Raw genomic sequence first — 15,465 nt, 5'->3', positions numbered from 1 at the left:
GGTCTTGTGAAAGGTGCTGTATAAATCCAAGCTATTATTATTATTATTATTATTATTATTATTATTATTATTATTATTAGTAGTAGTAGTAGTAGTAGTAGTAGTAGTAGTATTATCATCATTGTTATTACTATTATTACTATTATTGATGTTATTATTATTATTATTATTATTCAGGTTGAGTTAAATTCAACACATTTTTCTTTAAGATTTAGTGTGTCAAAATGGGCACTACCTAACTGTTAAGCAGGACATTAAAGGGATAACACACTGACTGGCCAGATTTAAGGAGTAACAGTTTGATGTAGCTCATCACCACTCATCCTTTCCTCAAGGTAAAATCATGACGTCTAAAACAGATAATCCTCCACCCTACGAGGATGCGCTGCACCATCCTAAGTATGGAAACTACCCCCAGCAGCCACAGCAGCATGGCTCCTCTCTTCCACCACCTCCATCTTACAGCCCCAGTCCAGGAATTTGCCACGGCCCGCCTGGTTACTGGGGCCAGGAGGGCGTCTACCCGCCAGCTGGGATGTGGGCAGCCCCTGGCTTCTCTCCATCTGTAGTGCCCACCACAATACCAACTCTGTCTGCTGGAGTGCCTGCACCCAACCAAGGTTCTGAGGAAATTAAAAAGGACTTTATTCAGTCACATCTTGCATTATATTAAGATTAGAAGTTCAATAAATATGTTATTCCTATTTCTGCAGGAGACATGGATGATTTTATGAGCTCACAGTGGGAAAGCACAGCTATTCGGCATGCCTTCATTAAAAAGGTAAGGACTTTTACTGTATGTGTATCTGCTCAGCGTTCCATTGACAATCCTGTAGCCACTAAAATGTTTTCTTGTGTGCTCAACAGAACTGCTTCATTTTGTGTTTGTGGGCAGGTTTACTTAATTTTAACAGCACAGCTTGCCGTCACCCTCTCGGTTGTTGCTGTCTTTACGTTTGTGTAAGTGTCCCTGTTCATCCCAGTCTAATATTCCAGAGTTTCATGTATCTAATGGAGCGTGAGGAACATATTACTCAGTGATCCCTTATGTCTGTGCCTTTCATAGTCACCCAGTGAGGCTGTTTGTGATCAGATACCCCGGCATCTACTGGGCATCTTTGTGAGTTACACTCTAGGAACTTTCAGTGCAATTAGATTAAAAAAAAAAAAAAAACATAAACAAAGCTGCTCCCCAGAATCAACAGTATTCTCAGTGCTATTATTCTCATCATGACATGCTGTTATTGCGGTTTATCTCTCCGTAGTGTGGTGTATTTTTTGGTTTACTGCATTCTCGTCTGCTGCAAAGGGCCGAGGTAAGCACGGCCTTTCTGAACAAATTAGAAAATACTTTATGATAATGTTATGTCTAATGTAAGTATTCATAATAATGCTTCTGTTTGCATGCAATTTAAAATATTCATCACAATTTGTGTTCAGGAGGCGTTTTCCATGGAATCTTGTGTTGCTGGGAGTTTTTGTAAGTATTTCTTGTTAGAGTCTGAAGCCAGTTTTGGGTATGGTCCACCAGATCCATATGGCCAAACTAAGAAAACATTTTGAGGAGTGACTGGAATAATAAATCAAAAAACAAAGGTTCAAACACACTCACTGTTCTCATATTTTATCTTGCAGACTCTCGCCTTGTCTTACATGGCTGGAACAATTTCGAGGTCTGGCTCCAACTCAGGCAGCACACAAACATTTTGATATTACACCCTGTGATATTATTGTGCTTTAATCACTGTTTGTGCCTTTTACAGCTATTATGAAACAAAGGCAGTGTTAATCGCTATGGGAATAACGGCATTAGTTTGCATAGCTGTCACAATCTTCTGCTTCCAAACCAAGGTAGATGGAGACATAAACTCTGTCGCTCTGTAGCTCAGTAGCCCGTGGCTTGTCAGAGGATGTCTTTGTTGTCAGTGTAAAAGAACGCCTTTGTCTCGCATTACAATAGGGCACTGAGTTCCTTTAAATATTTATAACATTTTGGGATAAGATGTGAATCCAGCTTCTCTGTCTGATGCAACTCCAGATGAATAAGTTACATTTTTTAGCTGGCACGTCCGCCCAACGATTATTTTATTTATTTTTATTCTGACACAGTTTCAAATGATCTTGACTGCTGTTCTGTGTGGCTTGAAGCGTATTAACTTCGCTTTCATCCTGCTAATGACTTGTTTCTCATCACAGGTGGACTTCACCTCCTGCGGGGGGTTTCTCTGCATCGCCTCCATCGTGCTCATGGTTATTGGGATTGTCACGGCCATCGTCCTTTCCTTCCAATATGTGAGGCCTCTTTGGTCCTGTTCTTTCAATTATCCTGTCTACTCGTGTTTCCCAGTGTGAGGAGTAGCAACTCAGTAGGGTGTATCTCTGTGGCTGATTTCACATTCACAGGCCCTTCTTATGTCACTCAACAGGTTCCTTGGCTGCATATGCTGTATGCTGCAATTGGAGCCATCCTTTACACTCTGGTGAGTGTACACTCATAAATTTAAGGGGAGCCTGGTATTTATTACAAAGTTATCCTTGAATAACAACAAGAGACATAATGGTCCTTACTCCCAATACGATACAATACATAACAATGCATCATTGTTCATTATGCTGAGAATTGAATACATGGAACATGGACATGGATAGGACTGTGAACAATTTTCATAGCAATCTGCCTATATATTTATGCAATGTCATCTGCGGTAAATAAGTGCTTTGAGAGAGTGTTGCAAAATGAAAAGGGTTCATTGTTTGGCAATATTAAACATGATCAGTGACTTTCATGGCAATCTTCCTACTACATTTTGATAGTTTTAGCTATGTTCAAGGCATGGCTTGAGGGGTGGCTATTTTGGTCCAGAATGGATTATCTCAACAACTACTGGATTTATTTTCCTCAAATTTTATGCAGACATTTATTGTTGCCGGGCAGTGTATCCCAAATTACTTTGGTTTTCCCTGCCTTTTCCTCTACCACCACTTACAAGGCAAATGTTCACTTAACCAGTAAAATATTTGGAACAAAAATGTGTACATTCAATGTTCCCAGTAGATGTATCTACATGACCTTGGCTTGACTGTTAGTGTTGGTTTTGAATGAAATGTTTCAGCAAGTATTGGATGCCATGACATTCATGTTACCCTCAGGGTGATTTGTAATAACTTTGGTGAGACTTTTTCTTTTGCATCATCATGTCAAAAATTTTAATGACCAAATACCTTTAAAATGGCACTCCAATCAGCCTCATATGCTAACACGAACAAGAATCATTCGCATGATAGCACTTAGTTCAAAGCACTGCTGCACTGCAAGTCTCACAGAGCCACTAGTGTGACTCTTAGGGTGCTTTTAATTTGGCTAACTTATGCTTCATTGCATGCTCCGAGGCTATTCAGTGCGGGCTGGGACTCGCTCTTTGACTCCATGAAAGCTGTGGTGTGTTAAACATGCACAATATAACTAGAGCTGTGATGTTGGAGGGTTACAGCAGATGGTGCCAGAAATAAAGGGATGCTATCTGCTCAGGTGCTCTTTGGGTGCGCTCCCTGTAGCCTTTTTTAGTACCCTCGGCCTGTCAGAACTTTTCAGATACACTGACACAGATGGCAGCCGAGACACAATTAACATTTAAATATAGAAAGCATTTGTTTATGGTCTTTTATGAACGACCTTTGAGTTACTGCAGAATAGTAATTTTCACCCATATCATTTTATTTTTTGTGTAAATGCATATCCCGGCCCAAGGTCGACTGTGGAGTGGACGCCTCAGTGAAACTGATTCTTCATCTCCATCTTCTATTATAGTGTGCCGGCTATTGGGCCTTTCGGCAAGAATGGGCCAGATTTTACTTCACATGTGATTTTAATTTCATGATGCAACATGACACTGTGACTTGTCCTTTTTTTTTAACCTTCTCATGTTCCTTTGTTTTATGACCCGGAAATCATTTCACGCTCTGCCATCACGAAGGATCGCCCAATTCCTTATATGTTCCTCGAGGAGTGAGGAAGCTTTTTGATGAGCTTAGAGCAAAGAAACAGGGAGGAAATAAGACGTCAGGAGGATACACGTTAGCATATAGTCTTACTTGTGTCTAGGTGGAAACAAGGAAGTAATCAAGGAGATGTCAGGGGGTCACAAAAACATTTGGATTCAGTCAAACAGGAAACAAAAAAAATCAATATTATTATATTATGGCAATCTAACCAGCTGTGTTGAGATAACCTGTCTTGGACCAAAGTGTTAAACACACAGCAACTGAGTAACGGTACTAAAACAGTTAAAGTATCTGCACATAATGATCTTTATATGTGACTTAATGCTTGTGACTATGTTTAGCAGAATACAGTAAAAATGCATATAAATGTTTGCCAGCTGTTGTTAAAATCCGTGATGGTTTATATCCGCATCCTGCAACAAAGACAGTTTAATCAGACACATATTCTCTTTTTTTGTTACTTAACTTTGTCCTATCTTCTTCTCCTCTGTGCTAGTTTTTAGTATACAACACCCAGCTTCTCATTGGAAATCGGGAGTTGGCTATCAGCCCAGAGGAGTACATCTTCGGAGCGCTCTCTCTTTACATCGACATTGTTCACATTTTCCTCTTCATTCTTCAAGTGACTGGAGCTGTGACTGAATAAGCCCCACGGTTCGAGAGCGTCTACTCGGCTAAAAGTCTGGACTTACAGGATATCGTGTTTGACGTTAAACATAATGCTACATGTACACAAGTGTGTCAGTTAGGATGTTTCATTACTAGCTATATCAATGTTGAAACTCCAAACTACTAAATGAGCTATACATAAAGTATTTTTTTTTTTACATCAGTAACACTTGAGCACTTTTGTTTATTCTTGCACTGCACAATGCAGGACAGTGAAAGTCTTGTAATTACCTGTAAATGAAGAGAGAAACTAAAGCATATGTATGATTGTTATTTATATTTTGTCTTGCCTTTTTGTTTCAGCTAGTGGCATTTAAGTAGCCATGATAGTTTATGTTGAACCTTTACTGGAACAGACATAAAATGTGCATGTTAAACAATGCATTAGTATTTGAACTCTAACTTGTATCAAACGTTGTAATTACTGAATTTGGAGGCAAAACGTATTCAAAAAATGGAAACCAAGTAGTTGATGGTTTTAGAAGTTTTATTATTATTTGTGTATAGTCGTCTAATGACATACAAAACACCTGATGTTACAGGCATACTGCTGGAGACCACAATCATTAGTCGTTAGTCGTCTGTGCTGGTAATAGGAGGGTCTCAGATCTATATTCAGGTAGTTGTTAACATCTCCATAGAAAAGAACTCAGACTGACAATGACTCAATTAAAATATGGATTAAGTGTGTGCAGCTTTACAGTAACTACCTTAAATCACTGGCCAACCCTTCTCCCTGTTATGTATGTTATTTGTTGTTGTGAGACAACAATGTACACCAATCAATAAAGTACACCCTATTGTTGCTTCGTTCTGTCATCCTAATGGTTAATCATAGTGGCACGTTAGAGTCATAGGGTGGCACCAGCTCCTATACTCTCTCCCTTTCCGACTGTGGATTAGTATTGTTTCCCGTCACCAGCATCTGCTTTTGTCCATGTAGCTTGAGGGTTCAAGGCGTCAGGCGCTTTGGGTCACGTGGGAACATGGAGGTCTGCCGCACGTTGTGGAGACCCAGGTACAGCATGCAGACTCTCTCCAGGCCTGTGAGGGATGCCAGTTAAATCTTTTAGCAAATATTTGTTTTTCTCCATTAAAGGGACAGTTCACCCAAAATAAAAAAAATACATGTCTGCTTTCTCTCCAATATAATGGAACTAGATGGCACTCAGCTTGTGGTGATCTAAGCACTGAAAGAAGAAAAAAACATGTTTGCTATAGTCAATAGCAATGCCTTTTTCCAGATATCATTACCCAGTTACTCAAGATAATCCATAGACTTTGTTGTGAGCTGTTTCATGTGGGAACTATTTTCTTACAGAACTACACCCACCGACCAAATCAAAGTGCAGAGGGAAGCATCCGCTTCTAGCTCGCCTAGCACCACTGAGGTAGCTAATGTTATAGCTCAGCTGAGGAATATAACGTTAATGTTACTGTTGCAAGCACAGCCTTTCGTCCATAAGAAGTTCCATGCTTCCTTTTGCATGGTGATACAGTTGGAGGATGTAGTTTGGTAGAAAGAAAATAGTTCCTACATGAAACTGCTCACAACAAGGTCTGTGGATTATCTTGACTAACCGGGTCATGATTTCTGGAAAAAGACGTGGCTGTTGGGTTTTGAAAAAAAATTTGTTTGGTGCTTTGAGCACCACAAGCCAGGGGCCATCTAGTTCTATTATATTAAAAAGAATACAGATATTTCTGCAGCTGATATTTCCAACATTTGGCATCTCACACCAAAACAATCAAGATTAAAAAATAACACTACATATAAAAGGAAAAAAAGGATTTTGGGGTGAACTGTCCCTTTAAAGACCTACCTGAAGCCATGTTTACATATTGTATATTATTATAGCACTCTTTCAAAAACAGGTCATCTGTGTTCAGTAAAACAGAAATGAATTCCTCCAAAAAACAGATCATCCTTACCAATGCCTCCACCACCATGTGGAGGAGCTCCATATCGGAAGGAATCAATGTACGCCTTGATCTTCTCCAGATCTGTCAGATCATGAAAGGAAAGAGGTTGCTAAAAAATTTGTAATGAAATTATTGCACACCATGGATCCAACAATTTTTCTGATGTTGCAGTTAAAACTGCTCACCAAAAGAGGGAGACAGAAGTCATTTGTAACTCTGTTCATGTCCCTTTATCAGAGACATCGCTACATTCTTACCAATCTGGTGATGCATGGCCCTCTCAGTCAGCAGCTGAGCGTCGTGGATTCTCTGAGCTCCAGAAAGGATCTCCTCTCCCCTCATAAACATGTCGTATGAGTTGGAGTTTTTCTGGACAGAAAAGAAAAAAAAAAACGTCACATGTGAGGTCAAGAATCAGTTAAATGGAAGGAGGGGAAAAAATCCAAACAGACAAAACATGAAGAATTGGAAAATTAAAAGGACTACAAGTTGACAGTGCTGTGTCTGCATCAACACAGGGCTACCGAGGTTAAAAAAAACTCAGAAAACATTTTAAAGACATTAAACTATTGAATCTGTCCACCTGAACTTGTTGACAAACTGGTATAAGAAGCCAAAAATTGAGTTTTAAGCTTCAACAAGAATGAGAAAAAACATGAATAGGCATTTTTAGGATGTCTATGAGACTGCTATATAAAATATATATATTAGTTTTTGTCACGTTATTTCAAATTATGTGCAAATTCTCCACTTAAAAAACACAGATTCATCTATGCAGAGTTTTTAACTGAATTCCACTAAATGACCAAAGAGTTTTCCTTTTCCTTCTTTTATGTTTTTTTCAGCCTTAGCAGTTTAGTTTGACAGTTTCATCTCTTCATTAGTCTTTGTCATCAGTAGGTAGGTAGGTAGCAGTAGTTAGCTAGTAGGTAAAAACCTTTTGATTAGAAAAAAAAACAGGAAGAAGAAAAAAATGTAATATGCTAATGTCAGTAAATGTAATTAGAAAACACATTTGTTAATACTGAAAAAAACCTTTTCCCACCATTTTCCCACATTAAATAAAGTGCATATTAATATATTCTCTTATATCATAACATCAATGTAATGTATGCATTTTGTATTCAGTGTGTGTAATTTAAATTTTAGCAAAGCATTTTAGCCATATTTATTCAAATAAATGTTTAACTATGCAATAACTTTAAACATAACTTTATATAAAAGTCAATGCATATTACTACGATGATAATTCATTCATTCATATTCCATAAAATTTATGTACCAAAAATGAACCAGGAGCATGTCACATACAGCTAACAATAAATGACCTTTCCCGTGCTTCTACGTGATAAGCATGAGCATAAAGGGATAGTCTGGAACTTTGAAGTGTATAAGTAGAAGTACAGCCTTACTTTAAAAAAAAAAAATCCAAACTATCCCTTTAAGTTGACCACACTGCAAGGAGCGTCATTTGTGCTTTAAAAAAATCCACTGTGCTGTTTTTCAGCCAGTACGTCCACCATAGGACAGACAGCTGAAGAGTCTTTGGCTGGTCTAAAGCTGCTCTCTGGACGCAATGCAAGTTTAAGCACAGGTCAGCAGCAAAACTCATTTACAAACATTTACATAACATTTGTCAATGCACATTTCTTACTATGCAGTCAATAACTGTGTTTACTGCATGTGTGTATGAGTATGTGAGAGACTTACAGGGTTGTTTGGATCAGGCATCGTGTAGAAGGGTCGAACAGCCAGCGGGTACTTATCCAGCACGTAGAAGTCAGTATCATACTGAGAAAGAGAGAGGTGATACAGTTATAAGCTGTTTTAAACAACATTTGCTGGACACACTAGATACCCATGGATGAATCAAGACAATTAGATCTCTTTTCTTTATATAATGGAAGACTGCATGATGAGCTACTTCAAATTAACTTTCCTTGTATGGTTGGAGGTTCTAACCATGTCATTTTCCTTCCCCACTACAGTTTTATGGCTTCATGTAATATGAATGTTTTCATTATCAATTAATCTGTTGATTGTTTTGTCAATAAAATATAAGAATAAAACTGATATTGTGCACTATGTCTATCTATATAGCATGTTGAAAACAGCTGGAGTTGACCAAAGTGCTGTACAAGTTAAACTGAATGTCATCCAAATAGTAGTTAAAATATAAAAACATTAACAATAAATGGCAGCAGAAAACACAGAACAGTATTATACGTACATAAATCTAATACAGAAATAAAAACTGGAAATCTTGATTACATAAAACCCACTAAATGCAAAATAGTGAAACATGCCCTGTGTAATTCTCTAAACCCCAAGTTGACATTCTCAAAGGGATGTTGCATCTAACCAAAATTTTAAAAAATCCAAAGCTATTCAGTTTATTCTCATGTCTGACAAAGAAAAGCAGCGAATTCTCATGTTTAAAGCACACAACCAGCAAATGTTTGACTTTCATGTTTATAAATACCAAAACAATTTTTCGATGATCAAATAGTTGCCAGTTAATCTTCTGCCAAACAAGGAAGCAACTAATTGTTGCAGCTCTATACAGAACACACATTTTGATGACGTTTCTATTGCTTGTAAAAGTTCTCTCTGCCTTTGCTAACACGACAGAGCCCCTTATGTCATTCACAGATATTATAAAGACTGTGAAGCTTTAAATAAACCATCCTTTATATTTTTCTAATTCCCCCAGAGGAACTCTGAGTGGAAACCTCTTGAAATGCTTGCCATGGCTCAGGTGCTATGATTTGATAATTAGGTCACTTTGGTTTTTTGGAGCACTCTGATAAAGCCAGCTGATAAGGGTGGATTTTAATTCAGCAGCCCATTAAAAAATGGCCTTTTAATACTTTAAATCCACCCACACAGATCCAAATCTTTTTTTTGGTAACGTGCTGAAACCATTTTCTACAGTCAGTGTCCAACCGTTAATATTAATTTATTTTTTTACACTAAATTATATGTTAAATCAAAGAAACACATTGAACATACCTTTTCCTTGACAAGACGTCCAAGCAGCTTCTCATTGGGTGTACTACAGAACAAACCAAAAGACATTAATGCAATGATGTTATCTTACTGTGTCAAACTGTTTACTTGTAATGCTTGAAAGTGAATATAATAGTACTTTTACACCAACAGCACAATAAAAATCAGTTTTTATGCATTTCTCAACTGTGCAGTAAATAGTTAAATAGGTCGTCACTGATCACAAGAACTACTTGTATCTTAAAATACTGCCGAGTTATTGGTCTGATGTTTCATTTCCTTTCTTTAAACTCGTGTTTAAATGTATTTCTGCTTTCATCAAATCATCTGACAAAAAAAGTGAGTGTGATGCGTGACATGGGGCGTGTGATGTAATCTGACCTGAGGTCGTCCTCGTCACCCATCTCCACCCCGGCCTCGCGCAGCATGGCCAAGGCCTCGGTGTACTCCAGCCTCAGAGTGGGCTCCAGGAATTTGAAAGGCTCACTGGGGAACTGCTTGTTCACAGTCTGGATCTCTGTCTGGAAGCTGATGCAGACATGCACATATGCACATCAAAACCTATTAACATTCAGACTTCCTGCCCACACATGGCAAGATGCCAGAAAGACATGTGCCTTTGGTAGTTAACCTATCAAGGGTCACAGCCCACACTGGCCAGAAACTTTGTAAGATAATATAAGTAGTTTTGTAGAAAGTTTGAATTTCAAACATCCCTCCTGGCCTCCATGAATGCTCTCTTAACACGGACAGAGCAGAGAAGAGCTTGTGGAGGTAGCAAAAAAAACCAACATGTTGGACTTTTAATGACACTAGGATGTCTATGCAGTAGAAAGATGCAAATGCTTTGGTGCTACATGACCTGAGTAAACAGAGAATAAGCATTCTGGACTTCACTTTTCCTCTAGAGGCAGAAAACCTACACTTACCAGAATGCACTGCGCCGCACCAGACCAATAAATGCTCCCACTAGTGGATGATGTAATGCAAACTCTTCTGTATGACACAATGGTGGCCGGCTGGTAACAAACAATCTCGTCAAACAGTAATCTAAAAGCACTGCAGCAAAATATTCTCCACTGTGTGCTCCAGTATTTTCTTTGGGTGCAGCCTTTGTGAAGTGGACCATTGATTTGTGCGCTGTAATTCGCCTATTCTGTGAGCGCCAACCTCCGACTGTGGAGGGGCTGAAGTGAAATTCCTTTTAACTCTGATGTTTTTGAAAGCATATGAGGCAAGAAATGGGCAATTCAGTAACAGAATCTTGCTTTATATTTGATCAGCACTGCTTAGTTTTACAGTTTCACTATTACAGCCTAAACAAGGCACTAAGATGTGCTTCTGAAAACATTCATCAAGGCACTTACATGGAGGAAAGTTCACCACAGTTCATCTACACATATTACCCACACTGTTCTGATACGAAGCTGGTTAAAAAATCTGCAAAGTATCCCTTTAAATGTAAAAGAAGCAGTGCTTACCAAATCAAATAAAAAAATAAGAAAGGGGGTGATAATTAACATTTCTGAAAAGACATCTAACAACAAGTATTTTGACACATAAAATGAACAAGAAAACTAACAGAGCGCCACAGACACCAGGTGATCTCTGCATAAAAAACTGGAACATCAGTCAAACGCACATGCAGAATTACCTCTTACGTAAAGGAGGAACTGTCTGGAAAGTCATGAGAACAAAAGTAAACGGAAAGAGGAACAACTGCTGTTGTTGAAACTAACCAACAGTGACTGACCTTTACTGTATTAAGGGGATGCCACCGCAAGCACGAAACCTGAAACCTAAAACCTATTATGATCCATCTCTGGAACAAAGGTTCCATTTAGATTGAGTGATTTCAATATTGAAAATGTTGTTGTTTTTTATATAAAGTGAGAAAACTGAGTTGTGCCCTATTCATCTGTCCTTTTTTCTCAATAACTGTTCAACGCCATCAGCCAAATCTCCCTAAATGTTCATCTTCTATTCATGCCAACTGGACAAAAATCCACTAACGCAAGCATTGCTACAGAATCATCAGCATGTGACCAGAAAAAATGATTAAATGGGCAAGGATACACTGACACTAAAATGCAAAATAAGATATAAAACCCATGACTTGGGCAGCCTGTGTGGCAGCTCAGAAGAAGCCAATTCCAAGTCAGTTCTGTTTTTGCGCAATGCTGCCATGATAGTGGGATGCAAAAGAGTGGGCACACCAAAAGAAATTTTCTGTTTTCATTTACCACTGATTCAGCTTTTGCAGCTCGATCCACGTGCTGCACTCGTTCCCACCACTAGGAGGCAATAAAGCCACATCTACAGGCCTTCTATGGCAGCAGCGGCTGACAACACCTCATATGGATTCAGCAGCTGATATAGTATTTTGTTATGAAACACAATATTTTGACTTTTTGTCATGCACTGAATTTCCACCCAGGAATTGATCCTGTCAAAATTCACCTCTTGTGTTGAGCAGGAAAACAAAACTTGAGCTTCTCTATGGAATGTAATTTGCATCGATTTCAGGCGCTATCGTCGCCTCACCTCGCTTTACAGAAGATGCCAGTACAGCAAATACCAGGAGAATTTGTCAACAGTCAAAACAAAAATGTCAACCTATTAGTCGGAGCTTTACTGTATATGAATCCTAATCTTACTTGTCTCTCAAGCCCTTGAAGATCTGCACCATGGTGTCAGTGATGGAGTCGATCACTTCGTGGTAATGGTAGCTGAAGGCCATTTCAATATCCAGACCCACAAACTCAGTCAAGTGGCGGTGAGTGTTGGAGTCCTCCGCCCTGAAAACTGAAATGATGCAGATTTAATATCAACGTCTAAACCAAGAAGAGCAGCAGGCTGCGACATGTCCTCCAGTGAAATGGCCTTTTAGTCAGTGTCATCTTATCCAGGGTGCAGTGAATCCTGAAATGTGTCCCTGATCAGGTCACAAGACTGTTATGCATTTAAAAGGGTTACTAAGGTAACATTATGGCCACTTCGTTCAGCGCTGTCCTATAAGAGCTCTAGAAATCTGGACAATGTGTTTACATGCAACTTTGTGCTTCAGTGAAAAGTAAGTTGTCACCAGGACAGGCTTGTTGGAAAATTAAAATAAGTAGCAGTTTACTTGGGTGGGACAATATATACTGACATTATATCAACATTGACATGATATGAGAGTAGATATCATCTTTGATTTGATATCACAATATAGTTAGGTGTTGTCTTTTCTCGGTTTTAAAGGCTGCAGTAAAGTGATGTAATTTTCCGAACTTACAAGGCTGTTGTAGCTGTTCTATTATTTGCCTTTACTCACTTAATCATTTTATCCACATTACTGATGATTATTTATCAAAAACCTCAATGTGTCAATATTTTGTGAAAGACGCAATGGCTGCCCTACATTATCAGCCCAATATCAATTTCAAGGTATCTAATAAAAAATAATGTGACATAGGATTTCCTCCATGTTGCCCAGTTCTAATTTTTACTAGTGATGCTGTCATGATGCTAATCTTTAAGGTCCAGTGTTTAGGATTTAGTGGCATCTAGACGTGAGGCTGCAGAACTTCTCCCATGAGCCAAGCGTGTATAAAAACTATAATGCCTGAAAATGAAAGGAGCGAGTGACCCTATCTAAAGCCAGTGTCCGTTATTGTTTGCTCTGGGATACTGTAAAAACAACATGCTAAACTGCATGGGAGAAGACCTGCTTCACATGTAGTCAGAAATGCCTCATTCTATGGTATGAAAAACACAATGGTTCCTATTTTCAGGTGATAATACACCAATAAAAATATAGTCATGAATATTATGTACCATTTCTTTCAATTAATGCTCCTATATGCTTTTTTCATTTAACTAAAAAAAATAGCTCCAGTGGATACTTTCATTCCCTTTTTAATTGTATCCTTTGTTGTGAAGCACTTTGACTGTATATGGTGATTGCTTGAAGCTAAATCACAACTGATTGCAGGTCTTTTTATAATGAATTAATATTACAAGCAATATATATTATTAGCCTGAGCTGTGCATTATGTTAGTACAGAGGGATGACAGCTCTGTCAGTGAGCTCCTTTATTCTTGCTCTTTTAATTGACGGGTTTTCAGATGGCTGGAGCAGTCTCTACAAATGCATGCGAGCATTTGATCAAAAGTGCATCTACATCTCACATATGGCTGAATGGAGTGCAAATCAGACACATGCATATGCACACAAATTTACAATGATTGAAATTTATAAAACACAACCGTGCATATGTATGGCTTTATTAAATCTGTTTATGTATATGTCTGCTTTTGTATGCACACAGAGTCTAAAACCTACACTGTTTAATGAATCTGACCCCGGCATAAATTTACTGAAAAACATAAAACAAACTCAACATGGCATCAGCTCATGCGTGCTAAAGAGCAGCCTTGTGTTTACATCTGTGGGTTTCAGATGGTGGCACCACAGCTGTAGAGGCAAACATTTAAAAACACAGCACTTCTGGCCGCTGGGATTTAGGAGAGTTGATCCCAATTCTCCTTTCTTGCTGAATTGGTGTGACCGTAACTAAGGCAACAGCGGTGAGTACATTGTTGCCTTAGAAGCAGTGATGACCTTAAGCCCTTTGATTTCTCTGGTGGAGCTACAAAGAAGCAAACAAAGACGTCGGTACAGTCTGTAGAATACTGAATTAGCTCTCTTCTCTCAAATGTTTTATTAATCTCGGCAGAGAATCGTGTTTCCAACTTAAAACTAAAAATAAAGGCTGTGCATAGGATGTTTTGCATTTATGCACATTGTTTTGTTAAATACGTATTCAATCAGATGGTGGCAGTGTTTGCTTACATAAAAATCCAAGGGGAAGGGAGGGTGGTCTCTTAAACTCAGTACAGCACCATAAAGTCTTTTACAAGTCCCATTGTGTCACTAACACACAAAACTCCACTGCAGCTCTGACCACAGTGAAAGCAACAGAGGGAGGTCTGTTAAAGTTTAACAATCTAAATGCATTTGCAGCCATTTTCAAACTGTCATCTCAGTTAATAGGGTGTACGCTCTTCACGACACTCTCGACGCTCGTTTCGATTCATTTGCCGTAAGTGAATGAAAATGTGAGTGGACAGTCGGGAGGCATTCTTACCTGGACCAACACAGAAGACCTTGTCAAAGTCAGCACAGATGCACATCTGCTTGTAGAGCTGGGGAGACTGGGCCAGGTAGGCGCTGGTTTTGAAGTAAGACACAGTGAAGACATTTGCTCCACCTTCGCTGGCAGCTACAAATGGACAAAGACAACTTTTAGATATGAAATGAAGCCCCATGTCACAAAATGACCAATACCTGCAGGGGCTGATATTGTTTTTGACAAACACACATTGCTGCAAGTTTCTCACTTCACAAACCCAGACACTGCCACCTAATGATGATATATATATCACATGTTCAGTGGAAGCTGCAGTTGGAACTCTAATGAGCCAGCTTACAGCGATTTTTCTTTCTTTTTGGAAAATAAGACAGAAACAGAAACAGCTCCACAGTATATTTCTGACCTGCTCACTGATATCAGAACTCTCAGGTCTACAGACAGTGGCCTTCTGGTTGCACCCAAAATAAGATCAGGAGCTGGTAAAGGTGTTTTTAGTCTGTGTGTGGACCTGCCCTCTGGAATGCTTTGCCTCATAAGCTGCTATCTATAAAAACTGTATCTACATGTTAAGCTCAGCTCAAAATCGTCCTGTTTTCTCAGTCCTATAAACGGTGTTAGTGTTTGTGTGTGTGAGTATTATGGTTATGTATAAATATGTGTTGTTTTTTTATTATTTTCATTGTTGAAAAAATGAATATGTTAAAAAAATAAATTCATGTAATTA

At 38.7% G+C, this 15,465-nt stretch overlaps 2 protein-coding genes across 2 annotated transcripts in view; one reads left to right on the top strand and one right to left on the bottom strand.

Annotated features, from left to right (window-relative positions):
- Positions 1-343: 343 nt before the first annotated feature.
- LOC121949037 (protein lifeguard 3) lies at positions 344-5,464 on the top strand. Its single transcript, XM_042494625.2, has 11 exons — positions 344-620; positions 714-781; positions 896-960; positions 1,067-1,120; positions 1,266-1,316; positions 1,441-1,480; positions 1,636-1,673; positions 1,764-1,851; positions 2,197-2,292; positions 2,427-2,480; positions 4,499-5,464. The coding sequence occupies exons 1-11, from the start codon at positions 344-346 to the stop codon at positions 4,646-4,648; spliced, it is 981 nt and encodes a 326-aa protein (XP_042350559.1). The 3' UTR covers positions 4,649-5,464.
- Positions 5,141-15,465, bottom strand: part of dars1 (aspartyl-tRNA synthetase 1) — a 36,393-nt gene continuing 26,068 nt past the window's right edge. Inside the window, exons 11-18 of the mRNA XM_042494624.2 lie at positions 14,736-14,870; positions 12,261-12,408; positions 9,985-10,131; positions 9,607-9,649; positions 8,305-8,385; positions 6,852-6,963; positions 6,604-6,675; positions 5,141-5,715 (exon numbers count right to left, since the gene is read on the bottom strand). Coding sequence (XP_042350558.1) covers positions 5,624-5,715; positions 6,604-6,675; positions 6,852-6,963; positions 8,305-8,385; positions 9,607-9,649; positions 9,985-10,131; positions 12,261-12,408; positions 14,736-14,870 — 830 coding nt within the window. The 3' untranslated portion in view covers positions 5,141-5,623. The remainder of the gene's footprint in view (positions 5,716-6,603; positions 6,676-6,851; positions 6,964-8,304; positions 8,386-9,606; positions 9,650-9,984; positions 10,132-12,260; positions 12,409-14,735; positions 14,871-15,465) is intronic.

Source organism: Plectropomus leopardus, chromosome 10, assembly GCF_026936395.1.
Source record: "Plectropomus leopardus strain MGB_pleo_1.0 chromosome 10, ASM2693639v1, whole genome shotgun sequence".
Classification (NCBI taxonomy): domain Eukaryota; kingdom Metazoa; phylum Chordata; class Actinopteri; order Perciformes; family Serranidae; genus Plectropomus; species Plectropomus leopardus.
Note: the sequence above shows the minus strand (reverse complement) of the source record. Positions and strands in the feature narration are given on the sequence as shown.

Bases quoted from the DNA above. Each gene is read 5' to 3' on its own strand.
- LOC121949037 (XM_042494625.2), top strand. From the start codon at position 344: ATGACGTCTAAAACAGATAATCCTCCACCCTACGAGGATGCGCTGCAC. The intron at 1,852-2,196 runs GTAGATGGAGAC...TTCTCATCACAG, and splicing joins TCTTCTGCTTCCAAACCAAG to GTGGACTTCACCTCCTGCGG. The intron at 2,293-2,426 runs GTGAGGCCTCTT...GTCACTCAACAG, and splicing joins TCGTCCTTTCCTTCCAATAT to GTTCCTTGGCTGCATATGCT.